General features: G+C 42.3%; 1 protein-coding gene across 2 annotated transcripts in view; it reads right to left on the reverse strand.

The window, feature by feature from the left end:
• LOC309562062 (extracellular serine/threonine protein kinase FAM20C-like) overlaps positions 1 to 15,655 on the reverse strand; it is a 126,356-nt gene that overhangs the window by 52,611 nt on the left and 58,090 nt on the right. For both annotated transcript variants that reach the window (XM_082266176.1, XM_082266177.1), the window contains 2 exons: positions 15,535 to 15,650; positions 12,063 to 12,243 (listed from right to left, as the gene is read on the reverse strand). In XM_082266176.1, coding sequence (XP_082122302.1) covers positions 12,063 to 12,243; positions 15,535 to 15,650 — 297 coding nt within the window. The remainder of the gene's footprint in view (positions 1 to 12,062; positions 12,244 to 15,534; positions 15,651 to 15,655) is intronic.

Here is a 15,655-nt window from a genome sequence, read left to right on the forward strand (position 1 = left end):
GGTCGATCTATTATTGCTTCTATTGTCATGTTCCTCTGACTCCTGCTGTTACCGATATCTGTATATGCATATTTCATGTTTTATGTTTACTTTGTTCTATACTGCCTTCAATTTGTACGGTTGAGCCGAGTATGCACTGTTATACCTTTTCTGAAAACTCAAAAATTATTGAAAATTAAAAATGGCTGGGCTGGGTTGGGAGCCATTTTTCCTTACTCTTGCCCACTTGGAGCTATACATGCTGTTAAAGGGGACTACTGCACCTTTCAGTCCGTTAGAGAACCCTGGGTTCCAGAGAACATTCAAGCATGGGAAATGCCAAGATGGAGTTGGAGGTATGCCTGGGCAGCTATTCAGTTGTAGTTAGGGCTAGGAATTGAACTCTGTTCACATTGAGTAAAGATGCATCAACTGTTCGGGGCCTTGTCTGAAGTTATTCAAAGGGATACATGTTGGTTCTGGAGTATCAAAAGAACCAGGGTCTGTAAGGCATGCGTTGAGTATAAAGCCCAGGTACTACGAAGGGTTAACTTGGCAAGACAAGGAGAAGGAATAAAAATTCTATGCGTAACCAAGCACTAGTTCAATACACAAAGCAACCAGCCATTAAGCACGGTACCTGGTAAAGGCAACAGGTGCTCAGGTAGCAAATTTAAAGCAGCAAGGAGTTGACTTTTATTGATTTACAGTGCATCTGGAAAGTATTCACAGCGCTTCATTTTCTACACATTGTTATGTTACAGCCTTTTTCTAAAATGGATTAAATGCATTATTTTCCTCACAATTCTACAAACAATACCCCATAATGGCAATGTGAAAGAAGTTTGTTAGAAATCTTTGCAAATTTATTAAAAATAAAAAACGAAACAATCACATGTACATAAGTATTCACAGCCTTTGCCATGACACTCGAAATTGAGCTCAGGTGCATCCTGTTTCCACTGATCCTCCTTGAGATGTTTCTACAACTTGATTGAAGTCCACCTGTGGTAAATTCAATCGATTGGATATGATTTGGAAATGCACACACCTGTCTATATAAGGTCCCACAGTTAACAGTGCATGTCCAAGGAATTGTCTGTAGACCTCTGAGACAGGATTGTATGGAGGCACAGATCTGGGGAAGGGTACAGAAAAATGTCTGCAGCATTAAAGGACCCAGTAAGCACAGTGGCCTCCATCATCCGTCAATGGAAGACGTTTGGAACCACCAGGATTCTTCCTAGAGAAGGCCGCCCAGCCAAACTGAGCACTGGGGGGAGAGGGGCCTCAGTCAGGGAGGTGACTAAAAACCTGATGGTCACTCTGAAAGAGCTCCAGTATTTCTCTGTGAAGAGAGGAGAACCTTCCAGAAGAACAGCCATATCTGCAGCACTCCACTAATCAGGCCTGTATGGTAGAGTGGCCAGATGGAAGCCACTCCTCAGTAAAAGGCAGATCACAGCCTGCTTGGAGTTTTGCCAAAAGGCACCTGAAGGACTCTCAGACCATGAGCAACAAAATTCTCTGGTCTGATGAAACAAAGATTGAACTATTTGCCTGAATGGCAAGCGCCATGTCTGGAGAAAACCAGGCTGTTAGGAACGTTCCCTGTGCACACTGAAGTGCTGTCATGAATCTGCCACTTAGGGGTTAACCTAGCGCAGAATTGCAGTAATTGGCAACAGGCTGCCTTATTTAAACACCTCAGCAGCACTGTGTCTTTGCTGTCTTTTCTGCAGCTTTACCTGTACTTCCTGATCCTGAACCTGGTGTTTCCTGTTGACTTCCTGATCGACCTCCCGGCTTGTCCTATACTTCGTCTGCTTGCTGCCCGCCCTGACCTTGGCTTGTTCCTGTGACCACTCTCCTGCCTTATCCTTGTCGGCTTATCTGCTTCCGGTTCTGGACTTGTTCACCTCATGGTGTGGCAACCCTGAGGACCGCGACCTGGTGTTCAGCACGCAGCAAAATCCATACTCACCATCAGAGGCTCTGGTGAAGACCTGCTGTCACTTAGACTCCGCACCTCAGGCTAGCCCATGTCTACCACCAGTGTGACCCGTCCGTGTTCCTGTTTTACCGGATCCCACGAGGCTACCTCTGCATGTCAGGCTCAGCCACCAGCACTATTACACAGGCACTGATGATCACCTGGCCAATACCATCCCTATAGTGAAGCATGGTGGTGGCAGCATCATGCTGTGGAGATGTTTTTCAGCGGCAGGAACTGGGAGACTAGTCAGAATTGAGGGAAAGATGAATGCAACAATGTACAGAGACATGCTTGATGAAAACCTGCTCCAGAGTGCTCTGGACCACAGACTGGGGTGACGGTTCATATTCCAACAGGACAACAACCCTAAGCACACAGCCAATATAACAAAGGAGTGGCAATCGACAACTCTGTGAATGTCCTTGAGTGGCCCAGCTAGAGCCCAGACTTCAACCCGATTGAACATCTCTGGAGAGATCTGAAAATGGCTGTGCACCGACACTCCCCATCCAAACTGATGGAGCTTGAGAGGTCCTGCAAAAAAAGGGGATAAACTGTCCAAAAATAGGTGTGTCAAGCTTGTAGCATCATACTCAAAAAGACTTGAGGCTGTAATTGATACCAAAGGTGCTTCAACAAAGTATTGAGTAAAGGCTGTGAATACTTACAGTATGTCCATGTGCTTTTTATGTTTTTTTTATGTTTAATAAATTTGCAAACATTTCAAACAAACTTCTTTCATGCTGTCATTATGAGATATTGTTTGTACAATTTAGAGAAAAAATAATGAATTTATTCCATTTTGGAATAAGGCTGTAAAATAACAAAATGTGGAAAAAGTGAAGCGCTGTGAATACTTTCCGGATGCACTGTAGATTTGTTATTGTGGTTAGTAGGAGCCCAGCGCTAATTGAACAATATGTTATATAAAAAAGCTGAGTTAGACTTTCAGGTAACTCCTTTTCTAGTAGTCTTCCAGGACAGCCAGATTAAGACCTAGGGCTCCTCCAACCAGGACAGGAAACACATTCCAATCAAATAAAAGGCGTCGCCTAGACCTCACCTTCAGTATTCTCGAGAACCGTAGGACATCCTGTAAAACATATATATATATATATATATATATATATATATATATATATATATATATATATATACTGTATATACATTATACATAATACAAGACAACACCGGTTAGGAATCCGGCTGTCCTGGAAAACTACTAGAAAAGGAGTTACCGGTAAGTCTAACTCAGCTTTTCTCAAGTCGTCTTCCAGGACAGCCCATGAGACGATGAGCCAGGAACTTACCAGTCTAGGGAGGGACTACTGCCTGGAGCACCTTTCGACCAAACGCCTGTTCCTGAGAAGAGAGGAGGTCCAGGCGATAATGTCTAACAAAGGTCGAAAAGTTAGACCAGGAAGCTGCCTTACAGATTTGCTCTGGTGAGGCACCAGCCCTTTCGGGCCAAGACGTGGACAAGGCCCTTGTTGAATGTGCGTTGATAAATGGTGGAACCACATTCTTTGCTGTATAGGCTTCTGTAATAGTCTGTCTTATCCACCTAGCTATGGTGGCTTTTGAAGCTTTGTCACCCCTATGTGTACCAATGAAAAGCACAAATAGGGCATCACACTTCCTAAAGGTTTTAGTCACCTCCAGGTAAGCCAGAAGAGTTCTTCTGACATCCAAAAACTAAAATTCTTTTCTTTTTCATTATTTGGAGAACTACAAAAGGTAGGTAGTACAATATCCTGTGCTCTATGGAAGGAAGTAGCTACCTTAGGTAAAAACCCTGGATCTGTTTTTAACACTATTCTATCTTCAAAAACCATAAGAAAGGGCTCCCTAGTTGAGAGAGCCTGCAACTCACTGACTCTATGAGCTGACGTCACTGCCACTAGAAATTAAGTTTTCAGAGTGAGTAGTCTTTCCATTAAATCCTTCAAGGGTTCGAAAGGGACCGTCACTAAAGCTTGAAGGACCAGAGATAGGTTCCAAGTTGGACATGTTCTGACCACTACAGGCTTTGTCCGGGCAAGTGCCTTGAAAACCTAGCTATAATGGGATTTTCCCGCAGGGAATACTGAAGAAATATGCTAATGGCAGCAGCCTGCACTTTCAAAGTACTAAGGGAGAGGCCCTTATCGATGCCGTCTTGAAAAAATTCCAAAATAGATGGTACATCTGGAGATGTCCTGTGATTTTCAGCCATCCAAGAGTTAAACTTTTTCCATACTTTGGAATATATGGCTCTCGTGACAGGTTTTCGACAATTGATCAAGGTGTTAATTACCTTGTCTGAGAATCCCTGGGAACTTAGTATCTGCTCTTCAGATACCAAGCTGTTAGGTTCAAGGATCTGATGTGTGGATGAGTCACTGGACCCTGAGTCAACAGGTCCTGTCTCCAGGGCAAAACTATTGGAGGCTTGGAGGTCAGGGCCTGTAGTCGTGAAAACCATGGCCTTTTGGGCCAAAAAGGAGCTATCAGAATCAGCTCTGTATCCTCTTGGAAGAATTTCCGGAGGACTTCTGATATTAGCCTGACTGGAGGGAAGGCATAGCAGAGATTGAAAGACCAGGGGTTCGTAAAGGCGTCGACCCCCAGGGACTGATCCCATTGGTTCAGGGAAAAAAAACTTTTTGTTTTGCTGTTTGTTTGGTCTGCAAAAAGGTCCACCTCTGGAAGACCCCATTTGGCTGCAATCTCTGCAAAGTCCTTTGGGTTGAGGGACCAATTGTCCGACATACCCGGTGGCGGCTGAGGTGGTCTTCTAAGACATTCTTAGTCCCTTTCAAATGGATAGCTGAAATGGAGGCAAGGTTCAGTTCGGCCCAGGAAAAAAATTTCTGGGCTATGCTCTGTAACCCCCAACTCCAAGTACCTCCCTCTTTGTTGAGGTACGCCACTGTAGCTATATTGTCAGACTGAATCTGCAGATGACTTCCCTTTATGTCCATCTGAAAGATCTCTAAGGCTTTTTGTACTGCCATGAGCTCTTTTTGATTTGACAAAGTTAGAGCTTCCAGTTGGGAACATTCTCCCTGAGCCTACTGGTTCTGGAGATGGGCCCCCCATCCGAAAGAGATTTGTGGTTATTCTTTGAGATATTTGAACAACCCAGTTTAGTCCCTCTGTAAGGTGGAGAGGTGATCTCCACCACCATAGGGTTCTTTTTACCCTGGTGGGAATTTTCACCTTTAGTTCCAAGGAATCTGGAAGTCTGTCCCAGTTCTTTAACAGGAACCATTGGAGGGGACCTTGCCCAAGGGACAGCTGGAAAACAGGATGTCATGAGGCCTATGACTCTTGTTATGTCCCTGAGTGAGACCCACTGGCTGGTCTGTAAGGAAGCTACCATGTGAAACATCCTTACTACCTTTAGTTTTGGGAGAAAAATCCTTTGATCCAGGGAGGAGATTTCGTACCCTAGATAAGTCACTTTCTGGGTGTTAGGCAAGATTTTTGTTTGTTGATCATCCATCCTAGTGACCCAAGGAACTCCTGAACTATATGGAGACCTCCCTCAGTTTCTGACCTGAATCCGCCAACTACCAGGAGATTGTCTAGGTAGGGGATGATCATAATGGACTTCAGTCTCAACGGAGCTAAAGCTTCCCCCAGGACCCTGGTGAAGAACCGGGGAGCTGAGGATAATCCGAAGGGCAGTGCCCGAAATTGAAAATGTCTGACCTCCAGTCCCAGCTTCACTGCTAGTCTTAGGAATTTCTGATGAGTCAGGTGAATGGGGATGTGAAAGTAGGTATCCTTTAAATCCATTGTTGCCATGAAACATTTTGGATATAACAAGTTTCTTATGGAATAAATTGATTCCATGCGAAAATGTTTGTACCTTATTGAGAGATTTAATTTGCGTAGATTTAAAATCAGTCGATAACTCCCGGAGGGTTTTCTTATCACAAAAATGTGGGAATAAAACCCTTTTCCCTGTTCTTCCTTTGGAACAGGTATCAAAACCCTCTGATCTACTAAGTCTCCAATCTGGAGACTTAGAGCAGCTGCTTTGGCTGGATCCTTTTTGCAGACTGGTAATTAATATCCTCTCTAAGGGTTGGGAATTGAATTCCAGTCTGTACGCTGTGGATATTAGATCTAGGATAAATGGGCTTGATGTAATTTTCTTCCACTGTGGGAGGAAGACCCTCAATCTTCCGCCCACTTTGGGAAAGGAGGGTTTGGCGGGGTGCTGAGGAGGGTTAAACAAGATGTCCCCCCTGCTCCTACCTTTGTGGCTGGTCCAATGTTTCTTGTACCAGGCCTGAGCCTCACGTGGCCCTTGCTGCTTGCCCCTGCCCTGAAAAAACTTTCGGGTATATGGGGATTTTTTCTTTTCTGGAAATGACTTCTTTTTGTTAGCAGTACATTCCAGAACCTCTGTTAGTCCAGGGCCAAAGAGATGATCCCCTGTAAAGGGGAGACTACAGAGGCGTGCTTTGGAAGCACCGTCACCTGACCATGATTTAAGCCAGAGACCTCTCCTGGCTGAATTTGCCAGGGCTGAGGTTCTGGCTGTCATTCTAACTGACTCAACAGAGGAATCTGCCAAGAACCCCACTGCCTGAAACAAAAGGAGGAAGGATTTAACAATCTGATCCCTAGGTGTCCCAGCTAATAAGTGGGATTGAATCTGTGAAAGCCACAACTTCAAATGTCTGGCTATATAGGTGGATGCTAAAGCTGGTTTTAGACTCATGACCGAGGCCTCCCAAGCTCTGCGCAACATGATGTCAGTCCTTTTGTCGATTGGGTCTTTAAGTGAACCCATGTCCTCAAATGCCAAATCTATACCCTTTGAAATTTTGGCAAGAGGGGCATCTAGTTTTGGAATCCTATTCCATGGTTGTTCTTTGCTGTCATCAAAGGGAAACCTCCTTTTTAAATGATTAGAAAAATATGGTTTCCTTTCAGGATTTTCCCATTCCCGCTTGATTGTATCTAGCAAGGAGCTGTGTACAGGGAAAATTCTAGCATTCTTCTTATGAGTTACATACATAAGATCATGCTTAGATAATTGCACCTTCTCCTCCTCAATCTCCGGTGTGACATACACTGCTTTAAGTAGTTCATCTACATCATCAAGAGATAACTTAAATCTAGAACCCCCATAGGATTCTCTGGGTTCCTCCCCTGATCCAGACTCATTAAATGAGGAATGGGGGGACTCTGATTCTTCCCTAGTGTTGTCCTCATACACATGTTGTGTTGGTTTAGACACCCATGTAAGGACCTGGGATTGTACAGGAACTTGTAATGGAGTTTGTAACTTATCCATAAGGGTCCTAAATGAACTGAAAGTTGAGGTTAGCTCATCCCTAACTGAAGTCAACATCCTTTGTGTGGATACAGTAGGGTCATCTTTAACAAGATTATCTATATATGTGCGGCACACTGTTTTGCTCCAAGTGGAACTTAGCTTGGTTCCGCAAACTGCACATTTCTTTTTGGGGGGCTGCACCTGGACCTTGTCCTGAGCCTTGGTCTATAATAACAAAAAAACAATTAGTTATTACCCCCAATTCACCATCCCACACAGTGTGTATAGGGTAAAGAAATAGTGCCCCCTTCTACCGACCCAATTTTAACTTACAAGAGAAGGGAAAAGGGGAAAAGACCACCACAGGTATATGCTGGAAGGGAAAATTCCCCATCGCTTACCTGGGAGGTGCCGGTGCCAGAGCTTGCCTCTACCTCCTGAGCGGATGCTGTATTGGAATCCATCCTGCTCTGTGTGGTGGTCCGCAGCCTGTGCTGGGTCTTCACCTTACACCGGCGGCCCAGATATCTCCTGTTCGCGCCTTTAGGAAATCTGAACTACTGTTTCCGGCGCCCGCGGATGTCATCGCTGCCCTGGAAGTGACCCGTGCCGCTTCCTGGGGCCAGAGTGCAATGCCAGAGTTCCGCCCCCTCCGCTCGTGGCGCCAAATTCAAACTTGCAGGTTTCCCTGCTGAATTGGCGGTGTCACGGGTACACTGTGCTGCTCCAAGGACGCTGCCACGAACAGGGAAGACTCCCCCTGCAATTCCACTGACGACATCCACGGTCCTGCCCCTATGGAACACGAGATACATGAGACAAAGCGGTCAGCCCCCATTGCAACAAATAAGGGTACCGCACTTGGGCTAGGAGAAGATGCATCTTTCAATCCCGGTCTTTTTAGGACAGTTCCATGAGACCAGGAGCTTCAGTTCCTAGGAACATGTTACCCCCCGTCCGGAGGAAACACTAATACTGAAGGTGAGGACTAGGGTGACGCCTTTTATTTGATTGGAATGTGTTTCCTGTCCTGGTAGGAGGAGCCCTAGGTCTCATGGGCTGTCCTGGAAGACAACTTGAGAAAAAGATCTTTCCTTTTTTTTTTGTTTATCAGCAGCTTCTGTTATTACTGTACCATGCCACATATATCCTCAGTCAGCACATAATAGTATTGGTTAGTAACAGAGGTACAGTATGTTTTAAAGTAGATGTAAAACCTGAGGGCTAATTTATTTATTTCCATTCCAGTGCATTGTGTTAATGAGCATTAAAGTTAACCTTTTTGTAACAAAATAATAGATGCACATGATTTGGCTGGTAAATAATGTGCATTTATTATTATTTTTTTTACTGCAGCCAGTAAAGCATTGCACCCACAATTAGCAGATCGCAGGCTCATTTTAAGGCTTCTGCAGACATTCAGTACAGCTGTCTGCCTGTAACACTTGTATGGGCAGACAGTTACTAAAATGCAGAAAAAATCAATAAATTATGATAACACTCTTCAGTGCCCTCTCATTTCTTTGAGAACTACAAGTCGTGGAAGACGGTACTTGTAGTTCATTCATTCACAGAATGAACAACGTATGGGCAGATTCCTGAACAGCCATACTGTTTTTAAAATGTAACAGCGGGTGTGGGGGGAGATGGTGGTTGTGGTGGGGTTGAGAAGTCAGCTGCTCCAAAGTAACATGTTACACTCGAAATATGTTACAAAAGGGGATATGCGCTATTTTAGCAAGGCACAGTAGTGAATAACTGTGCAGATGACTGTTCCCTTAGTGAATTGCAGTGGCAATAAAATTAAATTAAATGCTGTTATCACAATGCATAATTGTAAATGGGCCTTAACTGAATGGCGTTTAGTTTTCTAAAGCACTTTGCCTCAAACAAATGCCTTTTTTTTTTTTAAACAGAATTATTTTTTAACTTTTGTTGCATCTCAGTGCTGCTGACATACTGCAGTCTCATTGTCCCTTTTCCTGTCTACATGCATGCACTTCAGTGTGGGTTTCTTAACCACTTAAGCCCCGGAGGATTTTCATGCTAAACGACCAGGGGGTATTTTGCGATTCGGCACTGCGTGACTTTAACAGACAATTGCGCGGTCGTGCGACGCTGTATCTAAACTAATTTGCCGTCCTTTTTTTCCCACAAACAGAGCTTTCTTTTGGTGGTATTTGATCACCCGTGCGATTTTTACTTTTTGCGCTATAAACAAAAAAAAAGCGTACATTTTGCAAAAATAACAATATTTTTCACATTTTTTTATAAGAAATTCCCCCCAAAAAAATGTAAAAATCAAAATTTTTTAAAATTTTTGGCCAATTTGTTTTATGCTACCTATGTTTGGTAAAAAAAAAAAAAATCGCAAAAAGCGTATTTTGATTGGTTTGCGCAAAAGTTATCGCGTTTACTAACAAAGGGAAAGATTTCTGTCATTTTTGGTGTTTTTTTTTTAACGTGTAATGGCGGCGATCTGCGATTTTTTTTGCGGTACTGCGACATTGGGGCGGACAGATCGGACCCTTGACTGACATTTTTGACACTTTTGGGGTTACCAGTGACATTTCTACAGTAATCAGTGCTATATATATGCACGGTTACTGTAAAAATACACTGGTAGTGAAGGGGTTAACTTTATTTGGGAGGGAGGGGCTGTGTGTGTCCCTAGGGGCGTGCTTTCTACTGTGATTGGCTGTGGCTTGAGCTGTAAGGACACTGATCAACGGATCTACATAGTAGATCCATGTGATCAGTGTTTTTACAGCGAGGAGAATGACAGGTGGCTTGTTTACACAAGCTGCCTGACATTCTCCCTCTCCCCTGCCGATCGCCGAGTGACCGGCGGACATCGGGTCCGCTGGTCACACGCGCGGGGGGGTCCGTGAGCGCGCCTCCGTGGGCGCGCGCTCGCTCCCCAGAGCCTCACAGGCGAGCGACGTAGACCTACGTCACTCTGCCTGTGAGGGGCTGACTGCCGCAGTAAATATACTGTGAGCAGTTGGCAAGCGGTTAAAGGTGACAACAGTTGACCATGCTTACCTAATGTGTGTTAAAGAAGCTGCTAGTAGTTTCCATCAGGGGCCCATGTGACAACACAGAAGGACAACTGGCAGATAAGGACAGAGTGTTGTCACCTTATAACAGTAAGGCTGGACATACAATATACAATTTTCTTGTACAATTCTCTTTTGGATTTACCAAAACAATATAATATGAAGTCAAACCTAAACACTTTTAATTTGTATGCAATGAGGCAGACTCTTGCACTACAAAAGGAAAGGTAAAGGAAATTGAAAAAGAAAATTGAATAATGTATGGCTAGGTTAAGTGCCTGTACAAAGGGCCTTCATGGCAGGATAAGCAGATATTATTGAATTGTTAGTTGTAGATTTGAAATGATTGAAATGACTTATGAAATTAAAATGACATTTTAATGTTTATATGAGATTTTAGCGATTGGGTTTGCATATCCTTTAAACTGGCTAAGTGTGTGTGATTGTTAGGGCAGGGAATTTAGAAAAGAAGTTTCATGTACATAGTACATTTTTCTGATGATTCTTCAGCCACCCTAGCGTAGATAGGACTTGCTGGCCACCAGAGAGGTAAGTGATAATGTGCATGTGTAACCAAAACTTTTTGAGTTTTGAAAAGAGCAGGGAGGGGGTTAGAACCTCTGTAAATATTTTACTGCTACCCGTGCCCCTGTTAGTGAGATCTACCCCCAGTATTTGTTCTGGTGGTTATTGCCACTGAGACAGAAGGTGAATACAAATTCAAATTTGTCACCTGTTGTGGTGATAATTGTCTAAAAATTTAATTTACTTTACTTTTTTCAGATTTTCTCTTAACATAAAAGTCCAGTCAAATACTATCTAAGCTTAAATCTGCTCCCAGCCCCATCCCAGCCAAGCCTTAGTCTATCTACCTTATAAAGGAAAAATACGTATACTTACCTATTTTGGAGGTGCTCCGGTCACATAATTTCCCCAGTAGCCGGTTGTAGGGAACAGATCACTGACAACAGCTGCAATGCTATAACTGGATTGGAGTGACCCCAGGATAGGTAAATATAGACATATTTCCTTTACAGGGTAGGTATTATAAGACTTATAATGGGGGTAGGAGGGCGTTTAAGCTTAGGTAGTATTTGACTGGACTTCTACTTTAATTTCGCTTCTGTCCCCGGAGCAAGATGTAAAGAAAAATCTCCCCAACAGGGATCAGACAGCAAAAAATAAACTGACAGCAGTTTTTCCCTTCCCTACCCTATCCATAACTAAAAAAAAAGAAGTTTAGCTTTTAAAAACACTTTAGGCTGCGTTCACATGTAGGCGTTTTGGGGCGTTTTTGGGGAGTTTTTCTGCTCTAGGATCAGCTCTCAAAACGCCCAACAAGACAAATCCTATTCATTTCAATGGCCCCTGTTCACATCTGAGCGTTTTGACGCTGTGAGCAAAACGCCCAACGCTCAAAAAGTACATGAGCTTCTTTTAGGGCAGATTACAGGCGTTTTCCAATGGTCTCTATTCAATCTAAAAACGCCTGCACAAAAATCGCGGTACAATTGCGGTAAAAATCGCTGTAAAATCGGGGTAAAAAACGCGCGAAAACGCTACGCTCAGGTGTGAATGTAACCTTAGGAATCTGCTTTTGCAGAGGCTATTTTCTAGAAGTTTTTTTTTTTATATATTGTAGGTGACAGAGTTGCCTGATATCACTATTAACAATAAACATTAATGCCAAAGAACAACAAGTGGCACATATTTAGAAGATCTAGTATGTTTTAAAAAATCTTATACTCACTCAGCCTTTTTACTTTTATGATAGGACCGTCTCCAAGGGCTGCGCCAGGATTTCCTCTTAGCTAGTGTAGCGTCTGGAAGGAAGGCAGCTAGTGAGCCCTCCAAGTGGTCAGGCTTGCCACACAGTGCATGCTCTGTAGAACAGTAGTAGGAGCACTCGCCATAGAAGCAAACGTTATTGGCTGGGAAGGAAAGTAATATAGGTCAGGTTCTTTAAGATAGCAATAGGTTATCCATAGACTTGACACACTTTAGAATAACCCATTTAATAGTGAGAACCAACCATGCAGCGCTCCTGTCATGTTACTGGAACACTCCTGTACCAATGTTTTGTGTGTAAGTAAAGCAATGTGGGCCATTTAAAGCAACATCAGTCTCACACATCAGGCATGTTAGTTAGCTTCCCTATAACTGGAGAGCCAGAGAAGTCATGTTCATCACTATGTTAATACCAGCTTGTATGGTTTGAAGTACTGAAAGTGCATTAAAAGGGATCTAGAAAGAGGGGGAACCAGTGCTGATGCTGGTGGACAAAAAATTATTTGTAACCCCAATGTTCAGAAAAGAATGCTAACATGGAAGGTATTTTATGTATAACCCATCTTTAAAATGGCGCAGAGGTCTTTACAAGTTGCTACCTGTTCGTTTGAATTAGAAAAGTGCAGATAACTCAATTAAGCACTTAAGACTCTAGGGTAGGAGAACTTCACCAGATATCCTGCCCTACCTATACCATACTATAAAATACTGTAGGGATGGTATACCTAAAGATATTGCATACCAGGTATGAAAGTGTAATGCCATAATTGGGTGAATGTGTTTTTTTTTTTTAGAATTCCATCTCCTTATAAATACTTTCTTTTGGGTACCAGTGGTACTTAGAAAGAACACAATGCCAATCAGCCTTAGGTTGAGGTGCTGTGAGAGGGGATTCACCTCTGGGAGAATCCACCCCTTAGGTTCTGAAGAGCCTGTGGCTTGGTGTGTAGAGGAACAAAGGGGCAGCACACTGCTGAATATCCAGGCATAAAGAGACTAACACATTTTCTGGCCTGATGTTACTTGAGGGGGAAAAACACATAAAAATAAATGTAATCTTCCTAGTACCAAGTCCGTAAAAAACATATTAAGGACTAAGAGCAGCATGTAACTTGCTTACCAATAATTTTAAGACATCCTATTTACTTAAAGTGATCGGATAAAGAATAAGTAGTAATTCATTTTTACATTTTGGAAAAACAAATGGTAGGAGAAGGAATCATCATACAAAGATATTTTGTATGGAACAATTCACTATTTTTTATTGATCTGAGTCCTAGATGTTTTATTATTGATATAGTTATAAATCTTAGTAGCATCTTTTCCTGTAGGGAGACGGCATACTAAAAACACATAGATTTAGACTTTGTGAAGAGGGCAAGGACGTGGCAGTCATTGTAGATGAGGCAGTTGTTCTGTTTAGTCATATATTCGAGGTGAATGGGAGACAGTAATCATACAATTAGAAGTGGTTGCTTGTCATTGCTTGCCATTGTGTGAATCCTAGGGAGTCTCATCTGCTATTAAACTTCCAGGTTTCTACGAACATTGGAGCAACAAAAGATTATGAGTAATGATTTCAAACATGAAACACTGAGAAGTCTTTATGGTGCCCTATACCTGGATACAGTTCTGATCTACATTTCAGTGGAAAAAGCTTGGGCCCATATCTCTAAAGTATCCATGGAAACTATCATTCTGGTTGCTTCAAAACAATATTTGATATGGAGAGGCGTAGAGAAAAGATATGGAAAAAGTGATTGTACTATACAATATGGTGCTATGCATTGTCTACAGAAAGGTCACTGTGCTGCATTACATTGGTAGATGGACTAAAGTTTCTAAAAACTAAGTAGAAAGTATTTTCAATTAAAGTTACTTTTACTCCATTTCTTTCCAACCAATTTCTTTCTAAAGGGGGGGGGGGGGGTTGAGTTGTCTTTAAACAGGAATTCCAGGATACACCTAAATGCTCCCTCTCTCCTCCTAACACCTATTCTGACTAATCTCTGTAAGAAAGATCTATATATTTACCAATTTTCAGACCACTCAGTTCATGCGATCTAAATCCCCAGTGTCAGCCAGCAGGGCAACAGAGTGGCCTGAAAATAGGTAAGTACAGCATATACTTATTTTTTACACAGGTAAATCAGCATAGGGGTGTTAAGGGAGTGGGGGCATTTTTAAGACCAGTTAGGTGCAGCCTGCGTTCCACTTTAACCTTTTTTTTTTCATACCTCCATTACCCATCTATCCTCATACGTATCTTTGTTTCTGTTGGTATTGTTACTGTGCGTTTTTCATTTATGTTGGTAGGTCGTAAAGCATGTTGGTGTTTTTGAGTATTTGGGGGTGGGATTTTTTTTTCCAATTTTGGATAAAGTGGAGAGAGATTTTCTTTTGTGCTGTCGGTGCTCCCGTTAGGGAGATTCATCTTCTCTGTTTGTCCTGTATACTGTTACCATTGATCTAACCTACCTGTAATGAAGTAATGAAGTATATCCAACATCGTGCAGGCAGCTAGATCCTGAAGAAAACTTCACTGTAGTGATGCCTGGTCCTCTTTCTGCTGAGGGTTAATATCTTCAGGTCTTCTATGAAGCTACTGTGAAAACATTCTGGACATGCCCTCTTCTCCCAACTCTTTGATTGAGAAAGGTTCTTTCACTGACTGTAACACAATCTGTGAATGGGGAGAGAATACTGTGACTCATCAAACTCTCCACCATTCACAGATCATGTTACAAGCAGTGAAAGCAATGAAAGAACCTTTCTCAATGTAGGAGGAGGGGTCGGGACCTTGTAGGGAACTTTTTCACAGCAGTGTCACAGAAGACTAGAACATTCTAACTCTGCAGAAGACCAGAGACAGGAAGAGGACTGGCATTCCTGAAGTGAAGATTTCTACAGGGTCCAGCTGCCTGCACGATGTGGGGCATACTTCATTACTGATATGTTAGCTCACGAAAGGTATAAAGAATCTTTTTTATGTTTAGGTTCAGCTTTAAATATTTACATTCCTTTTTGTCAAATTTTCATGATGATATTTTACATATTCCTTTTTAAAAAGATTAATAAAAATTATAATTATTATTTTTTTGAATGCTGATTAAATGATTGCTGATGTATTTGTTTCATACTACAAAAAAAAAAGCACTTCTGTGCCTCTGAACCTAGACCCATGGCATGGCATACATGGTCTTATATACTTAAACTCCAAATATAAAACAGGTTATTGTTATTTAGGCTTAGCATACCCTCGTCTTAAACAAAATACAATTCTATTATTTCTTATTTCGGTCTGTGCTGAATCTATGAACAAGAAAATGTCAAAGCAAGTCAGCAACATTAATTTTATTTATTTCCATAGAACATTTTGTGGTAAGACCGATTGGTGTCTGTTTATGAATTATTCCAATAGGAGATTTTCTCACCTGGGGAGATGTAGAACGTTTTGAATAATTTTTTATCTGTAGTGATATCTCTTACTTCTTTAACAATATTCACTAGACGTCCAACAACAGGAGGAATTCTTCGAAAATCCAGGATTCTTCA

Source organism: Pelophylax lessonae, assembly GCF_965119305.1.
Source record: "Pelophylax lessonae genome assembly, chromosome: 8".
Classification (NCBI taxonomy): domain Eukaryota; kingdom Metazoa; phylum Chordata; class Amphibia; order Anura; family Ranidae; genus Pelophylax; species Pelophylax lessonae.